Source organism: Gymnoscopelus braueri (assembly GCF_963280865.1).
Source record: "Gymnoscopelus braueri genome assembly, chromosome: 18".
Lineage (NCBI taxonomy): Eukaryota > Metazoa > Chordata > Actinopteri > Myctophiformes > Myctophidae > Gymnoscopelus > Gymnoscopelus braueri.
The window spans coordinates 4,771,647-4,789,149 of NC_137618.1; the positions used below are offsets into that span (position 1 = coordinate 4,771,647).

At 39.3% G+C, this 17,503-nt stretch overlaps 1 protein-coding gene across 1 annotated transcript in view; it reads right to left on the reverse strand.

Annotated features, from left to right (window-relative positions):
• Positions 1-15,140, reverse strand: part of LOC308105825 (uncharacterized protein) — a gene marked incomplete at its 3' end in the record, with an annotated part of 21,915 nt that extends 6,775 nt beyond the window's left edge. The window contains exons 1-10 of the mRNA XM_080456749.1: positions 14,990-15,140; positions 14,489-14,761; positions 11,595-11,858; positions 10,871-10,987; positions 10,721-10,736; positions 10,270-10,367; positions 9,772-9,846; positions 7,157-7,228; positions 6,831-6,896; positions 6,670-6,673 (exon numbers count right to left, since the gene is read on the reverse strand). Of these exons, the coding sequence (XP_080312875.1) occupies positions 6,670-6,673; positions 6,831-6,896; positions 7,157-7,228; positions 9,772-9,846; positions 10,270-10,367; positions 10,721-10,736; positions 10,871-10,987; positions 11,595-11,858; positions 14,489-14,657 (881 nt within the window). The 5' untranslated portion in view covers positions 14,658-14,761; positions 14,990-15,140. The remainder of the gene's footprint in view (positions 1-6,669; positions 6,674-6,830; positions 6,897-7,156; positions 7,229-9,771; positions 9,847-10,269; positions 10,368-10,720; positions 10,737-10,870; positions 10,988-11,594; positions 11,859-14,488; positions 14,762-14,989) is intronic.
• Between the last annotated feature and the right edge of the window lie 2,363 nt (positions 15,141-17,503).

The window sequence follows — 17,503 nt, forward strand, 5'->3', positions numbered from 1 at the left end:
GGATTTAGAGCATCTGCTAAATGCCTAAATTGTAAATTGTAGGTCTGTTTTGCAAACCATAGCTACAGTATGGTACTGCACAGGCTCATGAAACAGCTTTTTTCACTTTATGGGAGAAAACTGAAGACAAAAGATAAAAAAAGAGAAGTATGACTAAGTTACAGAAGTGGTAAATTGTATCACCAACTTCATGTCATGGGTGGACTGGAAACAAAAGTCAGCCTGGGAATATTAATTAGAGCTGCCCTTTAATATTTGTAATGAAAGAAATAATAATAATGATAAGTAGTGAAAGCTCATCTGTCAATCCAATAAATACAGTGAAATAAATACAAATTAAAGGGCCCCAGCATGATAATCTATAGGGCAAGACCATTACGGTATTTTTTACAAACCAGTATTGTCCGCACATGGCTTATGAAACTATCTCATATTTTGACACTACTTGCCTTTTTTACGTTATGGGAGGAAACTGCTTACAAAAAGATAAAATAAGAGAGAAGTGAGCAGTTACAGAAGTGGTCAATTTCATCATCAACTTTATGTTGAAATGTGTGAACCAGTAGATCATATCTCACACTATACTGTAAATGGTGCTAAATAGTGTGTGTGTGTGTGTGTGTGTGTGTGTGTGTGTGTGTGTGTGTGTGTGTGTGTGTGTGTGTGTGTGTGTGCACGCGCGCTTATTTATTCATACTTTCAGCATAGTCTTATTTGTTTTACTCTCTGCATATTATTTATTTGACACTCATCTTCTTGATCATTACTGCTCAGTATTGACTCATGTGTGCCATTTGACGCTCTTACTAGACTGCCTCTCTACCCACTAAGCTACGGCCGCCCCAAAGGACCACTGAGTGAGCTAAAGCGAACGAGTTGCCGTCCCGAACGTTGCGACGTTTGCTTGAGTCTACTCAGCGCCGTTTGAGTTATGTACCGGCACAGAATCGTACATTTTGTTGTGTTGTGGGGACTGCTCTGCTTCCGGGGTTGCAACCGGTTACGCCCACCGTGGGACTCGCCGTACATATGCACGGATTTTCGGGTTTTCTAGGCAACTATGCACGGAATGACGTACACTGAGTCTGTGTAATGTATACTAAATTGTGTGAGATCAGGCTGATAGACAAACATATGATAATGCTGTAGGATTTAAGTTTAGTGTGTCCATGTTGATACACAATGTCGTTTGTCACATCTAGCAGTATAGTGGTAAGCAGTAAGACAGTGGTTCTCAACCTTTTCAGGCCGTGACCCCCCAAAATAATGATATTTGAACAGGAGACCCCCCACCCTGACACAAGCACTTGAAATGTAGAAGTTGAGGCATTGAATTTGGTTTGACTCGGTTCCACAGATAAATATTGTGAAAATAGCAGATCTACAAGCTCACAACCCCTCGCAACGTACCGCTCAGTGAGCTTGTAGATCTGCTATTTTCTAAATGTATTTGAGTTATTTAACAATTTGGCCAATGTTTGTCCAGTTTTACTTTTTATAGTATAGTTTGTTGATTACTTTTGATGCAATAATGGTATTTTTACCCCTTTTTTTCTTTTTGAGGTATTAAAAACTTCTTAAAAGTCCTTACATTGTCACTTCACTGTCATATGGGACCCCCCCCCTCCAAAAAACATTACGTGGGGATCCCCCTGGGTCTCCCAACCCACAGTTTGAGAACCACTGCCGTAAGCAGCAGCATTTGATACAGTCAGTGATGCAGGAGACATGGACTATAATATGAAATGAACAAACAAACAACATCAGAAAAGCAGTTTGTAGAATTGTCCTCAGGTCTTAATGGGTTAAAGGCTGAAGACAACAATGAGTTGTCAGTAGAGTAGAAATGTACAGGAAGCAGGAACACAAGTGGTTTAGGCTGAAGTGTGGTTTGGATCATGTGACAAAGATGTGAATGTACAAAAATTCACTTTGGTGGGTTGGGTAGTGTATGATGCACACGCACGCACGCACACACGCACGCACGCACGCACGCACGCACGCACGCACGCACGCACGCACGCACGCACGCACGCACGCACGCACACGCATAGAAACCTGTCACCCTGCTGTATGTGGAATCACTATGAATTGTACTCATTGCATTAGTAAATGTATAGTTTTGGCCCCCATCAGGATGGTGCCCGCTAGGCCAGTGGTTCTCAACCCTTTCAGGCTGTGACCCCCCAAAATACTCATATTTGAACTAGGGACCCCCCAAAATAATCATATTTGAACTGAGGACCCCCCAAAATAATCATATTTGAACTGGGGACCCCCCCACCCTGACAAGCACCTGGAATGTATTACATTTAGTTTGAATCGGTTCCAAAAATAATGTGAAAATAGGCATTGTGAGCTTGTACATCGGCTATCTTATTAAGTCTACTTGCCAGCCCATAGGGCCCCATTGTGAACCCGGACATGTTGAGTACACCAAGGTTTTATGTTAGAAATGTTGAGTATGGGTCCCCAGCATGTAGAAACTGCCGGATGCTAACTTGGATATGTTGAGCAATTTTCAGAATTAGCGTAATTAGCTTTTATTAGCATAATCACCTATATGGACAATATTTCAGCAATAGTCCCGGGCCTTAGGGATATTTTCGCGCTAATCAGTCTTAAATGCACCAAATTTGGCCCAGATGTAGCCCAGGGCATGCTCTAATGATTTAGCTAGGGCGCCCGAGCGACCCTAAAACATTTTCAAATAATTCAAATAGCCAATCTAGGGCGCCCGAGCGACCCTAAAACATTTTCAAATAATTCAAATAGCCAATCTACAAGCTCACAACGTGTCGATGTAGATCGGCTAGTTGAACTATTTGAAATTGTTTTTAAAAACAGTACAACATGGCAAAGAAGTTTAAGGATAATAATAATCTTTATTTGTATAGCACCTTTTAAAAACAAGTTTACAAAGTGCTTCACAACACAACCTGCCTAGGCCTTCCTGCCTGGTTTGAGCTCAATGTCACACACATGGGAGGGCAGTGATACACAGGAAACAACAACTAAGAAAACAACTACAACTTAATCAGAAATTAAGAACAAAATAATTTTTTATTTATGTTTTGATTAATAGTAAAAGACAGAAAACAACAGATACAACTTTAACCTATTGATCCCTTTATGCTTTGTTGACCGGGGTCCAGGGTCCAGGACCAGGACTTTTGGTCACCTCCTATTTCCCCTCTGCACCAAATCTCTTCCCTTAATAATAGCTACAAGCTCAATCTACAAGCTTTTAGATCTGCTATTTTCACAGGATAGGCCTACTCACCCCCAGTATAGAGATGCTTGGGTTCAATGTGGTTAACTCAATCACATACAGTATTAACAATGTAACAAAGCTAAAGCTTTTCAGTCAATGTCTAAATAACTTGCAATGCTGGGAGATCATATAATATTATTCACATTATAAAAGTTGACAAAAATGTAAAACAAAAAGTATTGTGTTAAAAGGTTAAAGCTCTATATTGTGATAGTAATCATTGGTAGAGCGTTTGTTCGTAACAGGGTTTCCCCATCTCTCCAGCTCTTTGATAACATGTTCAGGTCAGGATATCAATTTCATCCAATCAGCATAGAGAACTCATACAGGATACAGGATAAACTGTGAGCAGACCAAATTGAAGCTGATTAATTGGTCATCCTTCCTGATTGGATGAAATTGGTGACCAACCTGAAAATGTATTGTCTGTTTATTAATATATAACTTTTAAGATTTGTATAAAAACAAATTAATATAGAACTTTTAGAACCTAACATTTTAACTAAAAACTTTTTGTTTTAACAAAAAAAACATTTCACTTACAACTATACTGTATATCAAATATAGGGTTTATCAAAAGTAGATTATTACTATACTCCTTTATTTACAACTATATACAAAGAGAAGTAATGCAGGTCATTACTCCCCCCGCCCTTTTTTTTGTTTTTTTTCTAGAATGTAATCCTAGAATACATGTTTTCATGTATAGTCTACATACATATAATAATACAGAATCAGAGGCTAGGGTCATTCACACCGATAACAATAATGATAGCTATTAATAATAACTATATGTCTAATGATAACTATAATAATGATGATGTGAGCAATCACACTGATGAATCTAATGCTGTGAAAGTGATTATTCACCTCTGTTATAGTTGTTGTGTGAACTCTGTCTACTTGAGTTAGAACCATTTAAAAAAATATAAATGTACAGTTATAGTTATCATTATAGTTGTAGATCTTGATGTGAACGTCCCTTAACACTAAATGAGAGAATCTACATCACAATATTAACAATTCAGCAATCAGTCAGCGGTATATACAACAAATATTAATACAATCATTTGCATAACTTACTGTAAAACAAAATAAATACATATATAGTCTAGGTAGGCCAACAACAAAAGCAAAAATGGTTGAGAGGGAAAACTAAAGCTAAAATACAATATCTCTGTGTCTACAACATCTATATCTGGTTTCTCCGAGCAAACATGTTACAAGTTCATTATCGTTGCTGTTGGGCAGAAACTTTGTCTCTCCATATTTCAACTTGTATTTATTTATTTATCTATTTATTTAATTAATTTGTGGTAAATTAATGCCCCACTTTGTCATACTGTAATGTTATACTCACACACAAGTAGCACAATTAGCCGATCTACAAGCTCACAGTGCGTCGCATCACGACACGCATTGAGCTTGTTTTTTTGTTATTTTTCTAAAAAAAAATATCCCGCGATTTTTGTAACCCATTTTTTTCACCCGGTGCCAATTTCCTAAGTGATCCTGGGCGCTACACCAGCCCTACACCAGCCCTACACCAGTCCCCCACAGTAGGGAGGCCAGGGCCGAGCTCATGCTTCCTTCAATGCATGAGAGCCAACTGACCTTCTTGTCACCTGACAGGGGGGAGTTTCCCTGGTTGGACGTAGCGCGTGGAAGGAACACGTTATTCCAACCAGTTCCCTTCCCCTCCATCAGGCGCCCCGGCTGTCATGGGGGAGGCGGTATAGTGACCAGGATTACTACATGTTTTTGTGAGGGTATTAACTACCCTAGGAGACACGGGGAGAACATGCAAACTCCACACAGAGTAGGCCCTTTCACCAACCCCACCTTGTGAGCTTGATTTTTGAAAGAGAGTGTTTACGTGTGTGTTGGGGTTTTATTAATGTTGAACCAATGCAAAGTATTAACTCATTCCCTGCCTAGAACGTAAAAAACGTAATTATTTCCAATTACCAATTCTGCCAAGAACGATACTGTACCTACAGTACAGTATCATTTACACTGTACCTACAGTACAGTATCACACTGTACCTACAGTACAGTATCATTTACACTGTACCTACAGTACAGTATCATTTACACTGTACCTACACTACAGCATAATTTACACTGTGTTATTTTAGGTTTTATGTTGCAAGATAACTTACAACTGCATGTTATCTGATGGCTGTAACATTCTATTTCTATGTGAAAGATAATAACCATGTTAGACCATATAGACCACATCAACACTGCTAAGTAATCACAGCAGCACCAGAACACATGTTCATTCTATAGAGGGATCACCTGCTCTGAAGTTAAAGCATATAAAAAATGCAACACAACTCTCAGAGTATAATAATACAACTGTCTTGTATGTAGTCGTACCTTCATTACTTCAAAAACTTTTTTTGGTCAAGAGTTTACTTTTTAATTCACTTCTGGTGTGATGAACAGCCTGGTCATGCACATGGGGTTCAACAGCTGACCTGCGTACGTGCTCACACACAAGTAGGTGAGCGTGTCATTTTTATCAGATGATTTATCCTGTTAGTGAATTAAAGAGTAAACTTTTCAGATTAAAATGATGTTCTGGACGTATTGTGACTGGATACAAGACACTTGGGATTACTCTGTGAGCATTGTCTGGAGTTTATAAAGGGATGTTTAATATACATTTAGGAGAGATAATTGTGTACACATCCCACGCCTGCATTTAGGCCAGGTGCTGCAGTGGACATCAAGGGAAGAATCAAGGATAAGAAGAAAAAAGTCTGCACACTGTTCTCAAGCTCCAAAAAAACATACTTTTTATTTATGCAACGTTTCGACCTTCTAGGTCTTCATCAGGCAAATCGAAACGTTGCATAAATAAAAAGTATGTTTTTTTTTTGCTTGAGAACAGTGTGCAGACTTTCTTCTTCTTATCCTTAATGTACATTTAGGGCCATATCTTGTGCACCACCTTCAAATAGTCGATCTACAAGCTCAAACATGTCGATGTAGATCGGCTATTTTCACCCAAAATTCTAAATGTTCAAAATAGTCAAATTAAATGGCTTCAGGCATAAGGGGTAAGGTGGCGCGCAAGATATGGCCCTACTTACTGTCCTATCATCTCCTATTTTTTTTTCTTTATCATATATTCTCTAATTCTCTCATTATTCAAAAATCAGCACTAAAAAATCAGCACTAACTATATCAAAAATCAGCAAAGATGCTCCATTTATTCAAGGCTTCATGGAGTGAAGGATTGAGCAGTTATTTTGAGGGTGAAGTACTCCTTTAAGACTGTTTTAATTAGTTCAAATAGTATCGTGTGTATGACTTATATCAATGTGGATATAAGTACAATTCTGCTTCTTCCAAGTTGACTATATGTTCCTGAAATCTTCATTTACCAACCTGGAACAAAACAGCATCATACAAGTCAAACCCTGAAACAATGGCAGTCATTGAATAAGATATTTTAGTCAGTCAGCTTGTATTTAATTTTCTAGGAGCTCACAGCATAAATACAGAGTTATCTATAGCAGCATTAGTTCTGTAGATGTAATCTTACCACGGCTTGTTCCTGGTTTGACCTGAGAATAAACTGTGTCTTCAGTGGTTTCTGGAGCTGCTGATTCTGTGAATGGAAAACAACACACAGAACATGTTAGCTAAACAATATTAGTAGTACATTTTAATCCACAGTATGTTGAGTATGATTAAATAGTAAATTACTCATCTGAACTTTTAACCATATGAGGCTGTATTTGCCTTTGTTTTCAGTACTAGAGGTATTTTATCATTATGTTTCAATGTAATGTTGAGGGAAATAATGCATTGTGTATTGTGTATTGTGAATGACACTGTACTGTATATGTGGATATGTATTTCACATACCTTTCTTATTCTTGGCTTTGCCTTTGTTCTGGTGATTAACCTGAGCGTAGGTCACATCTGCTTCTCCTGCTCCTATAGACAGACAGACAGACAGACAGACAGACACTTCTTTCATTGAGTCACTAGTGCAGCTTCATTCCATAGAGGGATCACCTGCTCTGAAGTTCAAAAGTTTACTTTTTAATTCACTCCCGGTGTGATGAACACGCCTCATGCTTGTGTGTCTACGTGTGTGTGTGTGTGTGTGCGCGTGCGTGTGTGTACATTTCTCTATGAGATGATTTAGCTTTAGTAAACTTGTCAGATTAACCCATTAAGACCATACATATGTTGCTATATCAGTGGTGCCCAAAACTATTTCATGTCAAGGACCCCCACAATGATATGTATTTGGCCGTGGACCCCCATATTAAAATATCTTGATCCAGGGACCCCCAGAAACAATGCTTTAAATTAAAAGATGTTGCATTAAAAAATATATATATATAGAAAATTGCACAAATGTTTAAGATTTTTCAAAAGAAATGCAGATCTACAAGCTCATAGCTTGTTGCACTTTGCGCTGTGAGCTTGTATATCTGCTATGTTTGAATAGCCAAAGTATAACATAATGGTTAAAGTGGTTAAAATCTAAAATGACACAGATGCTTTCCCTGTTTTAATGGGTTAACCCATTAAAAGTATCTGTGTCATATTTTAGATTTTAGCTTTATATCGTTGCTGTTGGGCAGAAACCTCTTATTCTAACTTGTTGTGTTGTTTTTCGTAAATGAACGCCTTACTTAATCATACTACAGCATCACACGAGCTTGTAGATCTGCTACTTTTACTATTTTTTTTATTTGAATCCTGAAATGTTTTGAACATATGAGGTTTTTCAGAAAATTGTTAGGATTTAGAAATAAAGTTCAAATAGGATCCAGTTTGATCAGGACTTAAAAGTATGTGGATATAAATACATCTCTGTTTCTTCCATGTTGTCTTGAATATACTTTCCTGACATCTTCATTTACCAACCTGGAACAAAACATTATCATACAGTGTGTATTAACACAGTACTGTATATGTGGATATGTATTTCACATACCTTTCTTATTCTTGGCTTTGTTTTGGTAATTAACCTGAGCGTACACGTCTGGTTCTCCTGCTCCTATAGACAGACAGACAGACAGACAGACAGACAGACAGACAGACAGACAGACAGACAGACAGACAGACAGACAGACAGATATTTCTATCATTGAGTACAACCACTGCATAATGACTTGTTTCTTATTGAAGTGACTCGTAAATTAAACAACTTGACCAGACAGTCTAAATTCAAACCCATTTGGCCAGTGACCTTAACCTTAAACTTAACCTTAACCTTAACCTTAACCCTAATGATAATGTTACACAACCAGTGAGTTTTTCAGTGAATAGTTAATGCAGAACAACGTGTGTGAATGTTTATGTAATAATAATAATATCATTTACCTGTAGAGGATCCATAGAATACTACTACTACTACTACTACTACTACTACTACTACTACTACTACTACTACTACTACTACTACTACTGATAACTACTCATAATAATCATCATAATAATATAATATACCTGAGAGGATCCAGGCTTCACTTCAGAATACAAAGAGCTGTCAACTGGATCAACAGGTTTCTCTGTAGAGGAAACTTTCTGTTAGGAATACTTGTATTTATGTTTACATTATAACTATACAAATGATTATGCAAGGGATAATGCATGGGGAGGCGGTCATTATTGATATTTGAAGCCCGACAGGGTGATTATGCATAATCACCCTGAAGGGCTTCAAATATCAATAATGACTGCCTCCCCATGCATTATCCCGCTTATTACACGGCTACTTAATAAATACATAAATAAATTTACCCAAAAGTAACAACAAAACGAAGTATTTCCTTGCTTACGGCAATGAAAGTATTCCATAAGTATTGGGCTGGGCGGACAAGTTCGCCTCGGAAAACAAATGACAAAATAAAAAATAAACTCGCCCCAAAACACACTCACCCCCCATTCTATATACTGCCGATTTGCCTGTAATACCGCCGCATTTGCCCCGGGGCGACTGTGTTTTGGGGCGAGCGTTTTGTTTTGGGGCGAGCGTTTTGTTATTCCTCCGTTGTTGTGCCACGATAAACAAGGAAGTGCAGTGGATCAAATAGAATCACTTTTCGGTTATTGCATCGTCTATTTCTCACTTCAAATGTTTTCAATAATGACCGATGACTGACCAATCAGAATCGAGCATTCAACCAAGCCTTGTAATAAACACTGTTATGAAGACACAGCCTGTCATAACACATGCTTTACTGCACTGGTTTGTAAACTTTTTAATTTCAACGACCCCCAAATTAATTAATTAATGTAATAGGCAAGGGACAAACTGTTTTGTGCTTTTCTGCTTCTATTGGATAGTACAGTTGAGAATGACAGGAAACAGGGAGAGAGAGACAGGGAGTGACATTTAGCATTGTAGTCGGGCTCGGGAATCGAACCCGCAACTGTACAGTCCATAATCTGCACCTTAAACATATTCATAACATGAAAATAACATGTTCATGTTATGTTTTGGTTTGCTCAATGCTCACCCTTCTTCTTCTTGCCGAGAGTTTTGAGTTCAATCTGTGAATATGTCACATCACTGGATTCAGCTGCAGCCGCGTCTGAAAGAAACAACATACAGTAGACATTATGTAAATTAAATTACTGTTAATCTCTACAACTCTGTCAAATCTAAATGCTGCCTCTTTGAAAACACATTTAATGTTGATGTAATGTTGTTAATGAGCCTTCAGTTGCTTCATAGGCGTTGGCAACACCTACTGGTGAAGGTAAGCTTGATCAGTTTAATTCCATGTTAAGTTGATTGAAACTATCAGTAAACGTGTTGATTGTTTTTAAACACTTTTAACAATATGAAACTAATTAAAATGTATTTGCTTATGTAAAACAAATGCCTGGTTTTATAGTTGCTCATTCATTCATTCATTCTATCACTGAAATGCCATTATTTATCAGCTGGTATGTGATTGATTGATTGATTGATTGATTGATTGATTGATTGATTGATTGATTGAAGGGCTGACCATGCTGAAGTGGGGCGTGTCCATCGTCTGGCCTTCCTCTCTGATTGGTCCTCTGGTCTGCTGCTGTGCTCAGATTGGTTCCCTGGGACTCGACAGATCTGTTTAAAGATAAACATTTAGCAACATAAAGCAGTAAACAGTTTGAAGATCAGACAGACAGTCAGAATCCTCATAGTTCACTCATTAGTTGTATATAAATGTTGTTACTAGAGTTGCTTTTTGTCATAGTTATTATTCTACACATTAAAACACATTTTAACATAATTAAATGAGCATAATTCCCAGATCATGAGTAGATAGATAGAGTTCAGTAGTTGAGTACATTGACTTCAGAACTCAGACAGTAGGTGTGTGGTTCTTCCACAGAAGAACATGAAGCAAACAAACTAATATAATAATATTAAGTCAGTGGATTACAGGTGTTGCCCCAGAGACAGATAGTTGTACATACCTGATACAACATGAATCTGTAATAAAGAGTAAAATATGTTAAACATTGTTTTACACTGTAAGCCAGTCCTCTGTGTACAATGTCACTACATATTGTAGCAGGGATTAATTAATTAATGTATTTATTTATAGAATGTGAGTAGTCAGTCACCTTTATCTTTTCTGTATCTACACAGCAGGATCAGTAGGATGGTCAGTAGAATGACAACTATTAGTCCTACAATCAGACCCACTACAAGTAGAGAACTCTGTTCCTCTGATCCAGACCCTGAAACCAAAATAACATTTATTTTAATTACCTTACAGATGTGCTGTAACTACAAAACTGAATGCTAATAACAGTTTCATTACATTATAAATGTAATTTCAAAATAGTTTAATTACATTATAAATGTAATTTCAAAACAACAATGTGACCAAGATATTACATCTATATATACCCACAGCCGGGTCCCTTTGAGGCCAGGCTCCCCGAGGGAAAACACATTCATTATAAATTAATTATTTAATGACCTTATAAATACACCTGTAACTACAACACTGAATGATAATAACATTAATTAATTATAACACACGTGTACATTTTGTAAATACAAAACAGCAACAACAATGTGAATTCAGTGAGATTCACTGAATTGGTTGGTCTACGTTTGTGGGGACTTATTATGGTTTGGACTTCAGCCATGCTGTAAAGATGTACTGTACTTTTTGTATTTTATTTTATTTTATTTATTTTTATCCCCACTTGTGTGTGTATAAAGTTTCACTCCTATCAGTCCAGCGGTGCCTGAGATTAGCTGTTCATAGACATGACAGACTGGGGTGATCTCCTGCTCCAGGGCTATTGGCATGACAGAGATTATTAAACAACTCACCATCAGCAGTGTTGAAGGTCAGAGCATCACTGTATTCAGTGTAGTAAACTGGATCTCCTCTCCCTGCTCTGCACCTGTAGACTCCTCCTACTGACACTCTGATTGGTCCAGTAGAGTATTGATCATCATGTATGATCAGTGATTGGTTGTTTTGGTACCAGTAGTATTTCCATCCAGATGAAACCTCCACAGAGCAGGTCAGTGTAACACTGCCCCCTGCTGGTATGACTGTCTGCTCAGCTTTCAGTGTGGCCTTTGGTTGATCTGTTGTTTACATTAGAGAAATAAACACACTTACTGGACAAACTGCCTGGACACGTTGAAAGCTACACTGAATATTAATTAATGAATGAATACACTGGCTCAGTAAGATTTCCATTTGACTGGAATGTACTTTTAAAACACTTGACTTTCAGGTCGCCAGAAAGTCCTATATTGTTCACTGCATTATGGTCATTTGAAGTTTTGTGTGGATTGGAGCAGCTGTGCTCCTGTGGCCCCTGGAGTCCCCTGGTGGGGCCCCCAAGGGCCACACATGGCCCCTGGTGTGACTATTGTCATGGCCGACCCCTGAACAGTGTTTGTGGCAAGTCATGTGTGAATTGGAGCAATGGTTTGCCTCATAAGTCTGGATGTTTGTTTGTGAAGTTGAAATATTACAGTTACAATAATTAAACCTTTCCAAACCCATACCTAATGTTAAGTATATAATACCAGTAGAAATGTGACTATGCAGATAACAATGCTCTAGTGTCAGACACAGCAGAGAAAGAAAGGGAACTACTACTGTCAGTAGAAAATGAGTGCAGGAAGTTAACACACACACACACACACACACACACACACACACACACACACACACACACACACACACACACACACACACACACACACACACACACACACACACACACACACACACACACACACACACACACACAGCTGCCCACATGTAGCAGCCCCGCCTCTCTCTTCACTCGACTCGTCTTTTTGTGGCTCCACTTAAAACTAGCTGTCACAGCACCATACGTCTGTCTGTGTGTCTGTCTGTCTCTCTCATATACAGTATCAAAGTTATACAAAGTATTCATACGTTTAGAAAACACAGTGACGTCTTGGAGAACCATTGTTGGTCATGTTTGTGTTGAGCTCAACACTTGTATGAGATTCTGTTGAGGGCTTTAAGTGTATTCTGGATCTGCAGTGGAAGACTTAGTATCCCAATAGTCTAGTCCCAATAGAGTGAGTGTGTGTGTGTGTGTGTGTGTGTGTGTGTGTGTGTGTGTGTGTGTGTGTGTGTGTGTGTGTGTGTGTGTGTGTGTGTGTGTGTGTGTGTGTGTGTGTGTGTGCGTGCGTGCGTGCGTGCGTGCGTGCGTGCGTGCGTGCGTGCGTGCGTGCGTGTGTGCGTGCGCGCGCGTGTTTGAAATGATTTATGTGGTTTCTTACCTAGAACTGCAAATATTTCCTTGTCGCTGGCTGTTGAGGTTTTGGGACGGGACTGGGACGGTCTCTCACCCAGACACCCGTAGTCATCATGGTCAGAATCTTCTACTTTACTGATAGTGAGGTTGTTTCCAACTAAACGGTTTCTACCAGAGGAGATAACTACAGTTGAAGTCTCACCTCTGAACCATCTATAAGTCCAGTCTGTATAGTCAGACTGTATTATACATGTAACAGTCAGTGTTTCTCCAGTGTAAACAGGATCTGGTGAAAACCTCACAGTAGCTGTAGGCAGAGCTGTGGACACAGAGTTATCACATGATCAAACACATTCATCTGCCAAATTGTGTATATACTGTATGTAGTGCACTCTTGAAAATAATGTTGTTTTATTAGATTTTAGTTTAATTAGTACTTGATGTCCAACTAGCTAATCTGAGCTCCCTCCAGCTACAGTATGGGATCTTGTCTCTATCTACCTGCACAGCTGTCCTGCATTAAAATCAGTGACATCAGATAGTGTTTTAATGGGGGAAGTTAACTGAGATTATTATGTCAAATGATAGGAAATGTATTCAGGCAGAAACTGCTGAGGAAATGTAACATTAATAGTAAGAGTGTAAAGGTTTTGGACCGAACCAGGACACCTTCCTGTTCAGTCTTCCCAAACCGCGGTTCACTTCAAGTCTCATCAAAAGACTCAAAATAGGTCTGAAATACACCCAGGAAAGGGTTAACAAATATATTAGATATAAATATTACCATTTATCAGTTACAATAATTGAACCTTTCCAAACCCATACTTAAAGATAAGTATATGTAACATAATACCGGTAGAAATGTGACTATGCAGATAACAATGCTCTAGTGTCTGACACAGCAGAGAAAGAAAGGGAACTACTACTGTCAGTAGAAAATGAGTGCAGGAAGTTCACACACACACACACACACACACACACACACACACACACACACACACACACACACACACACACACACACACACACACACACACACACACACACACACACACACACACACACACACACACACACACACACACACACACACACGCACACACACACACACACACACAGCTGCACACATGTAGCAGCCCCGCCTCTCTCTTTACTCGACTCGTCTTGAGGCTCCACTTGAAACTAAGTGTCACAGCACAGACCACCTTCACATTGTCTAAATTAGAGTATGAACCCTTCTCCACACACCACTACACCACTGGACCACATGTGTCGGAATATATTGATAACACTATGACCTCTATATTGCAAATAAAAATCTAATACCATAAGCCTGTCTTGTCTGTCTTGTCTGTCTGTCTGTCTGTCTGTCTGTCTGTCTGTCTGTCTGTCTGTCTGTCTGTCTGTCTGTCTGTCTCTCTCTCTCTCTCTCTCTCTCTCATACAGTATCATAGTCGTACAGAGTATACATACCTTTAAAAGACACAGTGATGGGGTTGCTGTACTTGGCAGATTGTTGGTCATGTTGGCGTTGAGCTTTACACTGGTATTCACCACTGAGATCCTGATGAGAACTTAAAGTGTATTCAGGATCTTCACTGGAAGACTTAATAACCCGTTTGCTCTTAAAAAATGTGTACATCCAGTCAGAAGAAAGTCCTTGTATGGTACATTTCAGAATAACGGTCTCTCCAATGAAAATGTCAGGCCGTTCAGGGTGTCTGCTGAGAACAGGGACAGGTGCCTCTGTAGAAGTAACACTCGCACACGTGCGCACACACACACACACACACACACACACACACACACACACACACACACACACACACACACACACACACACACACACACACACACACACACACACACACACACACACACACACTTCCATTAGACATATAGACTCTGACTTGTGCGTGCGTGCTTGCGTGCGTGTGCGTGTGTGTGTGTGAAATGATTAATGTGGTTTCTTACCTAGAACTGTAAGTCTTTTCTTGTCGCTGAGTTTTGAGGATTTGGGACGGTACCGTCTCTCACCCTGACACTGGTAGTCACCATGGTCAGAATCTTCTACTTTACTGATAGTGAGATTGTCTCTAACTATACTGTTTCTAGCAGAGTAGAAAACTTCAGTTGGAGTCTCACCTCTGAACCATTTATAAGTCCAGTCTGTATCTACAGACTGTATTGTACATGTAACAGTCAGTGTCTCTCCGGTGTAAACAGGATCTGGTGAAAAGCTCACAGTAGCTGTAGGCAGAGCTGTGGACACAGAATTATTACATGATCAAACATGTTTATCTGCCAAATTGTGTATATACTGTATGTAGTGCATCCTTTAAGATTGTTTTTTATTAGATGTTAGTGTTAGTGTTAGTAGGACTTGATGATGTCCAACTAGATAATCTGAGCTCCCTCCAGCTACAGTATGGGATCTTGTCTCGATCTACTTGCACAGCTGTCCTGCATTAAGATCAGTGACATCATATAGTGTTTTAATGGGAGAAGTTAACTGAGATTGTTTTGTAAAATGACAGGAAATATATGCAGTCAGAAACTACTGAGGAAATGTCACATCAATAAGGGTGTAACGGTTTTGGACTGAACCAGGAAACCTGTCAGTTCCGTCTTCCCAAACCGCGGTTCACTTCAAGTCTCGTCAAAAGACTCAAAATAGGTCTGAAATACACCCAGTAAAGGGGATAAGGATAATTCCTTTTAACAGGTCGTTCATGAAAGTCCTTGCGGTCTTGTTTCCAATGAGAACCTGTGAGCAATTAGGGGTTAAGAGTCTTGCTCAGGGACAAATTTCATTTCATCGACACATATGCTGGCATGGCCTGGAATCGAACCTGGGGCAACCAGGGCCTCTGGCTCCCTAGGCGGGCTCACTAACCACTCAGCTATGGCCGCCCCCTAAGGTTAACAAATATAGGCGGGACCAACCCTGGCTGGATGAAATAATGGAATCCTCGATTGGCTCTGAGAGGCTGTTAAAAAAAGAGCTGCGATCTGATTGGGTCCAGACCATAGAGTTATATATAATAGAGAGGTAACCGGAAATCTCCGCCCTTCCACTTGAGTTGCTCACCAGCGCATCCTCCCTTTCTACCCCTTCTTCCGTGTTGGGAAATTTTGATGGGCGGGGCCTATCTGGGGCCTCTGTGTGTCGTCTCACATGCACAGTAGTGTCACCTCCACAAGCAACCCTGTGCGCAAGCTCATGAGTCGAGCCCATTGGTTGAAACCGTTTTCGCTCGTTAATGTGTCTGGCCCCAGATGTAGTAAGCTGCAGTACCAGAATTGGCCACCATTGCGCTTCACTTCTCCCTCTCGGTTCTGGGGGCTTGGTCCAAATACTGGACCCAGGAAATGCAAGCTTGTTGTGGTGTGAGGCAGCGGGGAGACAGCAGAAGTCTCCCCAGTCGTGTCTGCTCCGGTCTGCTCTGAGTTCACAGCCCAAGCCATAAATCTGATTTATACTTAGTTTTTATAACTGTTTCAATATCAGATGTACAAGCACACTACACAGTTTTCTGATGCAACGCACTATGAGCTTGTAGATCGGCTACTTTCGGTACGTTGCCCGTCTTACAGCAAGGCATTACTGCAGCACTGCTTTATTGACACAGGGTTCTTTTTTTTATACCTTAAATTCTCTTCATTTAACATGGCATAAGGTAGAACATGATTGTTCAAACTGATCTAAGTTCAACAGAAACAAAGTTATATCCCACTTTGATTGCTAGAATACCATTTATATAGTAAAGCTCTGACCTATGATGATGCACTATGATGATGATTACATGTTTGAAATACCAACTTTGCATATAACTCCTGAAACTGTTCTTGCAAAATTGTCAATAATCACAAATGTCCAAGGTACTTATTACAAAATAATGTCAAATGAATATATAAAGTTAATCTACCAGTACCAACATTGTATTATTTAGTGTTTATAACTCATTCAGTGCCAGACTTATTTCTGGCTGTGTTTGCCCAGGGCCAGGATTTTGCGATTCTCTTACCTTTTCAAGTAGTCACAGAATATTTATCTCCAGTATGATTGATCCCCTGATGGTTGCTAATCACTGAAGGTTTTCAGGTGTGGTTTCACAATTTGTTGTTCGATGTTTGAAAATAGCATGTTTCACTCACACAAAACACAGGAAAAAAGGGCATTTTTTCTCCATTTAATTTTTAACATTGACGTGAATGGAGCAGCAAATCTTTGGATCGCGTTATCTCCTGGTTCCTTTGTGAGAAACGAAAAAAAAAGAAAAAAAATTGAATGAAAAAGAGAATTCAATTTTTTTCCCCTCTGTATGACCTCCTGTTAAAAAAGTGGCACGCTTTCTTCATTATTTGAATATATGGTTGGTGTCTTTGAAGACTGATAACTACCACTTGGGAAAGGCTATCATGATCAAATATAATCTAAGTATAGACCTATTCAAAAATACAAAACTAGAATTTGCAAATGTTGCA